Here is a 9,073-nt window from a genome sequence, read left to right as displayed (position 1 = left end):
ATTTTTCATAATTTTTGGAATTTATACAAATTTTGGCATGGCATGTAAGTACTTAATAATGTTTTCACCTGAAATGTGTTGGTTTAAAAGATCAGATTTTGTTTAAAATAAAAAGTTCTTAACAGAGAAAAATACTGAATTTCAAGTAAAACAAATGGTACCCCACACAATTGTCATGTCGCAAATAGTAACACATCCAAAAATTACAGAAAACGATCAGGCAGAAAAAATAATTTTTCATGAAAAAAGAAATTTGTGAAATCACTGTTACGCTTACTAAAAACAGTTGACAGGGGAGATAATTAAGTTCTGTTGCTTACGTCATGTAATGAACATAATTCAAAATAGTAATTGTCTGTATTTTTGAGATGAGGTGTTTTCATTGATTGAGATTGTCGGACTGACTTCCTCATCTTGGTTGTTATTGTCACAACGTTTCGGCCGGGTTGGGTTCGAGACTCCTAACAAACGGTTCCCCAGTTCGATACAAAACACCTGACGAAGGCCGGAGGGCAAAACGGCCGAAACGTTGTGACAATAACAACCAAGATGAGGAAGTCAGTCCGACAATCTCAATCAATAATTCAAAATGTCGGACAAATATTATTCCCCCAAATTCTCTTTATCGAAAACTGTTTCTCAGTAAAAATTATTTTTCTCCCTTATAATTTTCCGTAATTTTTGGATATGTTACTGTTTGCGACATGACAATTATGTAGCTACTATTTATATTTTGAACGATTGTGCATTTGGATTGACATATATAAAGTTATGCTCCATTTTCTGGTCCATGCTGCCTGAGCCGAACCCACTGTCACTGCTCCCAACCTGACCACTGCTGGCACCAACTACCTTGCTGTTTGGATGTCGGCCATGATTGGGAGTGATGTTACTGTTGACCCATTTGCTTTTATTTGGATGATTCATACCACTGTTGTTTGTGTTACTGTGAGACCAAGTGTAAATCCCCGAACCCCAAGGAAGTTGCCGATCAGAGATGGGAGGAGATGGTGCTTGCAAAATAGCTGGAATAAAAAAGAAAAAAATATATATATATATAATATGAATGATATATAAAATTTTCCAAGTGTCATATATATATATATATATATATATATATATATATATAGTAAGTTATAAAAATATATATGGGAATTAAGCTATACAGAATATTCTATGTAGCTTTATTGTCATATATATTTTCATAACTTACTACCTAGGTCTACGTATGTATTAACACTGTTGAAGTAAATACTAAAAATGTACGCATAAAAGTATATCTTTGTATATTAATTCAATTAATTTATGCAATTAAATTCAATTAATTTATGCAATTAATTCAATTAATTTATGCAATTAAATGAAATAGGTTGAAAATATTCAAAAGATTAGAATCATTGAATTCCAACAAGGGTCATTGATAGTGCTCAATCAGAGAGAGCAAATTTATAATTTTCTTTTCTTTATGTAAATAACTGACAATATTTACATAAAGAGAATAAAATTATATATATATATATATATATATATATATATATATATATATATTTTAAAGCCCCCCCCCTTTCCTCGATGTGTATTTAAGCAATTAAGTGCAGCCTACTATCAGTTTGTTTGTAAACAAACTGATGGTTTGAGCATTTGTGCGACGGGCAAGTATAAATTTAATAGACACTTAAGGAGAAATATTTACTGCCACTGATTCGTAGTCCGATGGTTAGAGCTGCCAACTGTCAACATAACAGTTGTAAGTTCGACCCACGACTGAGGAAAGATGTATGTTTAGCTGCACTGATGAGTTGTGATACAACAAAAAAGTTTTGTATGTGGATGGCATATATATATATATATATATATATATATATATATATATATATATATATAATTTAGAGGAGATTAGAACAATAGTCTAAAGAGCAGAGTGTATTTTAATCTAATAGTGAAATTACTAGTTTAATTAAAATACAGGAAAGAAAAAGTGCTCGTTGTAATTTAGATATATAATAAGCTCGATAGGTAAATATCCTAGAGCTAATTTAATATTTAGTAATGTGATTGATAATTCTACAGTTACAGTCTGCTATATTTTGTATAGTTGTATTTTGTAGCTTCTAATAGTAAGAAAATTAATAAGCTACAAAATATCTCTAACCCATATTAATTTTCTTATCAAGTTTAAATCCATACCTTTATTTTAATTTTTTCCAGATACATCTGCCTTACTTTTAATGCTAGGTTTATTTATGGTGTCCTTTACATTTAGTAAAAACCCTTCACAATATTTGCTGACGAGGAAACCTTGTTTATTAAAAAACTATATGTAATAATTATTGTCCGTAACTTGATGTCTACCATAATAAAAACACTGTTTTCCGAAACGATCGTACAAATAGTTGATTTTGTTGTTGTTCCTTCTTATGAAACGGATTTTTAATTTAATTATAATTTGATTTTTAAATTATCAATCACATTACTAAATATATATATATATATATATATATATATATATATATATATATATATATATAGTCATCCACATACAGAACTGTTTTGTTGTATTACATCATACATTGAAGTCAAAATAATTATAATGTGTGCATATATATATATAAATAAATTATTTATTATTTATTTTGACTTCAATAAGCATATCATGAAATTTCAAATTAAAACAAAAAGGTGCAACTAAAGACTAATTGCGTCATCTGTCTAATTTTATTATTTTTAATTGTATATTTTTCGATAATGTCCATTTCTAATATTTTATTTCAGTAAATCATTTCAAAATACAAATGCTGAATACAAAAAAGCAAAGATACTGTTTAGCCTTTTTTCTTTTCTTTTTTTACATAGGCTTATCAAGGACCAGATGCCACTCGAGGATAAGGGTTAAAGAGTGTACAGTAGTCAATTGGAAAATATAGTAATCGTTAGTAATGTAAATTTGGTAAATTAACTTAAGTGGAATGGCTCATCAAGAACTTGGTTATGTTGAACTTGAAGACAACCATATTGTAGTCAGATGGAAAGCAGGCAAATGGAAGACAGTTCCACAGATGTGCAGTTTTAAGAAAGAAACTTTGTTCATGGAATCTGCGTTTAGGTTTAGGCACAGATAAAGAGTGGGGAAAATTATTGATAGTGTTTTCAGCTAGACGAGTGTTTCTCGTGAAAGTCTGGCGAGGGGGGGGTGATCATAGGTTATAGCTCAGACAAGCACTTGCCATGAAAATAACGATAAAGCAGAGACAAACTTGCAACATCTCTTCTGTGAGAAAGAGGTTGTAGAGAAGTCCTTTCTAGCAGCTCCTGCCAGATGTGGCAACAGTACTCCATCCTTGGACGTACCTGGCTCTTATATATATAACTAGCAATCGGTGCCCGGCGTTGCCCAGGTGTTTTGAGGTGTATGCTGAGAAAAAAAAAAAAAACGGTCAATTTTTTTAAACTTTGACCCCTATTATGACCTCTTAACATTTATTGTTTAGGGATCAAGTAAAGTTAATAAGTTAGATCCATGTCCAAGAAATCTATATCTAAGATACCACGTGTTTAGACCCAAAATTGTAGGAGGAGTTTCGTAGAGTTCTCAAAGGTCAAATCGTTGAATATTGACCACTTAATCGCCAAATTTCTGTCGAAAACCTATCACATCGATTTTCCCAAATCTCAGTACCCTGTATATCAAATTTCGAATCTGTACGCTTAAAATTGACAGAGTTTTAGCGTAGGGAAATGCACACAGACGCACAGACACACACAGACACTATCACTTATATATATATATAAACATAAACATCATATATATAAGGATAATAGTACGCCATATATATAACAAAAGACCATTATTTACTGAAGTGAAAGGAAAACCCGGGGGAACTTTACCCAAAAATAAATCTATATTGTTTTGTGTGCATTGATAGTCTTATCAACACCCCTTTTTTCTATTTATTTAAAAAGAAAATACAACTTTGTTATTTATGAGTCGTGGAATTGCATTCATCTACAAAAGATCTAGCTAATGTGCATATTTTTTATCGTTTTTAATTAATTCCCTATTAGTTTTTTTTTTTTGGTTCTCTTATACGATGATCATCTTTATTTAACTATTACGTGTAATTATATTCATACAGATATTCTATATGATTTATATTTGCGTAATATTTGCGTAGAAATGAAGAAAATCAAATTTACTGTGTGTTTATCGTGTTGCCATAACAACGTGATGTAGCCAAGGACGGTAGTGGACGTGAGTGTGTGTGCGTGTGCTGGAAATTATAGTAGTACAAATAGCGTTTGATTTCTTGTGTGTACGTGTGTGCGGCTAACGCCAGTGTGTATGTGTGTGCGCGTGTGCTGGGAATGGATGAAAACGTTTGTTTTCGTGCTGTGTTTATATTATGCATATTGTTTCATATCTTATCAACTTTTTCAAATCTATGTGTACAGTAATACAAACCCGTTTTTCGAGCTGAATAAATATGTTACATTGAATAAAAACACGAAAAATATATCCAGTTTGGTAGAAAAGTAACTTATCTTGCCTTTGATAACATTTATTTGTTATATATTTGTTTTTTGACAACTTTTTCGAATCTATGTGTACAGTAATACAAACCCGAAATGAAAAGACCACGAGTGAGCGCGCGTTTTTTTTTTTTTTAGTTTAGTTTCATATATATATATATATATATATATATATATATATATATATATAAGTATTTTTAAATTTTATCTTTCTAGTTTAAAAAAAAAGTTTTAAAATTTTATCAGCCGGCATAATTTATTTTTAAATATTGAAAAATTTCAGGAAAATTAATTTTTGCTAGATTTTCAAAACATTGTTTTCGTGTTGTGTGTACGTGTGTGCGGCTAGCACCAGAATGGCAGATGTCGGAGGTTGGATTGTTAGATTGTGTAAGTTTTGTATTTTTGTAATTTGTAAATAACAAGTTAGGAAAAAATTAAACCCTTCCAAGATGGACAATAAATAAAGCCATAATATTTTATGGTAAAGTTAAGAGCGTACGAACCATAGTTTTTTAGGAGATGTGATTATTGGATTAACCAATCAGAAATCGTCTGTGGCACACACATCTCTGTTTTTATAGATATATAGATAGATATATATTATATAGCTTTTTAACTGGTTCTCTGCCACTCGGGAAATTAGGGAAGATGCTAGTTTACTATTACACAACTCCAGACATAAACAAGGCAAAAATCGATCATGCTCCTAACATTATTTGTTTTTAAATTTAAATCTTTTTTTTTCTGTCGTTTTATTTTTTGACAAAGGTTGCACGACTGGATGAGAATATTCTCAATTAAAAACTTTTTTATATATTACTAGTGGGGATACCCGGCGTTGCTCAGGTGTTTTGGGGGTGTAAAAGGAAAAAAATAAAGTTTTGGTAGGAAGGTAGGCTCGAACCTGAAGCCTTGACACTTCAGGTGGAAAAGAAAGGGGAAAAAAGACTGGTATCTTACCCGCTCAGCCACGAAGGGCAAGGAATGAAAAATGTTTAATTTAACGTTAAAAAACCTAATGGAACAGGTGCGTGAATTTAATGAGGTCAAGCATCATACCATAGAGGGAATGAAATCCCGCACTTAAAATTTGCTGCGAGGCAGCTTTTTGATTTTGTTTCCACAAGACATTGGGGGAGGGGGGTGGAAAAGCTCCCCAGGAGAATAGCAATTGTCTGATGTAAGGGAGTTTCCCCTGCATTTGTTACAGGAAAAAGGGCTGTCCCCTTTTCCTGTAAGTAAGAAGTACATTAGATAAGTGGAAAAGGATAGACCGAGATTCGAACTTTGTAAGCAAGGTTCAGAAATAGATTCAGAAAATGGAATGTGAGAATTTTGCATTCTTAAATTTCATATAAAATAGTTTAGATATGTTTGTATCTAAAAAGAATTTAATTGTGCATTCTTTTATGGAAAGTGAATTAAAAAGGTCAGCTAAAAAAATAATGAACAATACAATTTAAAAACATATTGAAAAATAAGTTAGGTTGAAAAATAGGTTAGTGAGAATTCTTTGTTGTAGAAGTGTGTTTTGGAAATGTATGTTTAAGCCACGTGAGTCGATCACGTTTTGAGACCACACGTCTGACGTTAGAACTGTATAAATGTCTCTCTCTTCTCGCTCTTATCGTCGTCTACCTTATATTACATGTACCCGTTATATGTCTCCGCCATCTCTCGATATATGATCCCCAATATGAACCCCTGGCTATACAACACATTGATCAAATCTTATTGCTTTTGTGGATGTCTCTAGCACGATTGCAAGGGAGTTTGTTTATGCGCTTTTTTTATACTGAAAAGCCAAAAAAACATGTGTAGACCAAGAAATATTGCGAATATAGCATGTAAAAGTCATTTAAATAAAAGATAGATGCGACCTCCATTCATAGATCATAGATATTATAATTTACACAGTATATAAAAAGTTTTAAGAATGAGTGACCCCACTGAGCGTCCCCCTTGAAAAAAAAAAAAAAAGCCTTTGACGGACATACAGAAAACACACACACACACACACACACACACACACACACACACACACACACACACACACACACACACACTAACACACATTTTGCCTTTTATATATATAGATTTTCATTTGACATAGCTTGGAAAATATACACTATATTCTTATCAATTGGTCATATCTATGTATAAATATATCAGGTTGTTGCGTAAGTTCCTGCCGTTTCATAAAAATTTTTTGTTCTAAAACATGGTTTGATATTTGGCAAAGTGTTATATATCATTAGAAAGCACGTAATCTGTTCTGCAAGGTAATGATCATCGTATTTTGCTCATATAATTTTTTCTTATTTTTCAAAAGCATCAAATGGATTGTCAAGTAGATAAAAAAATCACATTTTCGACACCACCTTCTTTTCGCTTTTAATCGAGGTCAAAAAGTGAGTGAAGAGGCCAAAGATATTTGTGCCATATATGGAGAAAACACTATAGCTGAGAGAATTGTTTGAGATTGATTTACCAGATTCAAACATGGTGATTTTGATCTCAATGACACTCCTTGTTCAGGAAAACCAATCAAGATAGACAAAGACCAACTCAGGGTTCTTTTGAAGGAAGATGGCTATCAGACATGTAGAGAATTGGGTGAAAAGATGAAGATGTGATTTTGCAACAATTTCACATCTTCAGTCGATGGGATTCACACAAAAACTTGGAGCTTGGGTCCCAGATGAACTTACTTTTGCTGTTAAAATTCTTTGATTTTCTTACAAAAAAAAAACGGCGGGAACTTATGCAACAACCTAATATAATTAAAATGTTAAGGTTGTAGATTCCGTGTTAGAAGTGTCGATTAAAGTTTAAAAAGAATATGTATTATATTCGTTCGACAGCCAAATCATGACGCAATTATATGTGGATAAACAATATTTATTGTTTAAAATGAATATATTTCGAAGAAATACTTCATCTTGAGAATTTGTATATTTTCTTTCTTTTTTTCTTTCTTTTACTTTTTCTTTTTTTTCCTTTCTTGGCATGATGCTGAGTTTGATGAGAAAGTTATTAAAAAAAAGTCTGCAATGTTGTTCTTAGCAGTGTTGTTTTGAAATGTTGGAATGTCGTAGGCTGCACGTTTTTCACCATGGCAAGAAAGAGTTAAAAAAAAGAAAATGTACAAAATACTGAAGATGAAGTATTACTTCGAAAATATATTCATTTTAAACAATAAATATTGTTTATCCACATATAATTGCGCCATGATTTGGCTTTCAAACGTATATAATACGTATTCATTATAATTAAAATATGTTTCCTATTTTTAATACAACTAACACTGTTGGTATATTTCATACCTTTAAATAGACAACCTGATTCCAAAAATGTACATTTCATAATTTTTAATCTTATTTTACTAATACTCGGAACTTTTTGACACTCCTGTTCAATTGTGGTGCAAATATCACAGACATCAGAAAATAATCCTGACAATTTCTCTCTTTCGCTAAAATGGATCAAATTTTATTTTCTGACATGATCATAACAGTCATGACATCCAACAATTATTTTTATTTCACTGTTTTTATAACGCCAAACATAGAAAGGCAATGTGTTTTTTAAAAAATCCTTGTTTATAATTGATGTTGTTAAAATGAAAACTTGGATTTTGAGACATGGTAACACACCAATGAAAATGGAGGTGTGCACACACGCACATTCCATATGGATTTTGATCTACATTCTTGTGTCCCATAAAAATGATCGCAACTGTAATTATCACGAAAACAAAGAAATGCTTACATTCCAGGTCGGGTGTTATGAATTGCGCAATTCAAAATAGAAAAGAAGAATGTAATATCTTAATATTTACATTTCAAGGAATGTCGCTTGATGCCTATATAAGAGATAACAATAGAGAGAAGACTGGCAGCGGTCGAGCATGATTGACACCTTTGACATCTCTCCATTGTCGTGCCACACACCAACACCTACAACTAACATCTCTCTCTTTGTCGATGGGCAAAAAGTTTAATTGTAAATAAAACTTATGTTGATAAATTCGTCTCTGCTGATTTTGAGAATTACAACAAAAGAATTGTTAGGTGTATATATGATTTTAGCAAGCATTTGAAAAAAGTGCAAGCTAGAAAATGATATATACATTCAACAACACAACAAAACGACTGTTTCCTCTGATGCAATAAGGACCAACAATTATCTTACCTTTGGAGTATTTAAGCGTCTGATGCTACATCATCACTTATTGACGTCCATCTCAGTTGAAATGTATTTTACCGTCTACGGTGGTTAAGAGTAAGAGTGAAGAGAGTGAAAACGGAGAATGTTACATTATTTCCAAATTATTTTTTTGGTACTAGTGCACTTATTGATCCGTGCTGAAATAATAACGTTATTATATAAAAAGCCACTCTTAACATTGAGTGGGGAGGATGTTTTGTACCTATTCTATACTTTAACCTTACAATTGAATAAAAAACATATCAAAGAATTTTAATTAAACTTGAAAATACGATTTAAAAAATAGCGCGGATCAGTAAGTGCACTAGCACCA

At 31.7% G+C, this 9,073-nt stretch overlaps 1 protein-coding gene across 3 annotated transcripts in view; it reads right to left on the bottom strand.

Annotated features, from left to right (window-relative positions):
• Positions 1–443: 443 nt before the first annotated feature.
• Positions 444–9,073, bottom strand: part of LOC145259951 (uncharacterized) — a 115,413-nt gene continuing 106,783 nt past the window's right edge. For 2 of the 3 annotated variants that reach the window (XM_080117927.1, XM_080117926.1), the window contains exon 14: positions 444–1,025. In XM_080117927.1, the coding sequence (XP_079974053.1) occupies positions 727–1,025 (299 nt within the window). In that variant the 3' untranslated portion in view covers positions 444–726. The remainder of the gene's footprint in view (positions 1,026–9,073) is intronic. The other variant, XM_080117928.1, reaches the window with a different exon arrangement.

Source organism: Euprymna scolopes, chromosome 35, assembly GCF_053919585.1.
Source record: "Euprymna scolopes isolate OS-2025 chromosome 35, ASM5391958v1, whole genome shotgun sequence".
Lineage (NCBI taxonomy): Eukaryota > Metazoa > Mollusca > Cephalopoda > Sepiida > Sepiolidae > Euprymna > Euprymna scolopes.
The sequence above is the reverse complement of the archived record's forward strand: the minus strand, read 5'-3'. Positions and strand labels throughout refer to the sequence as shown.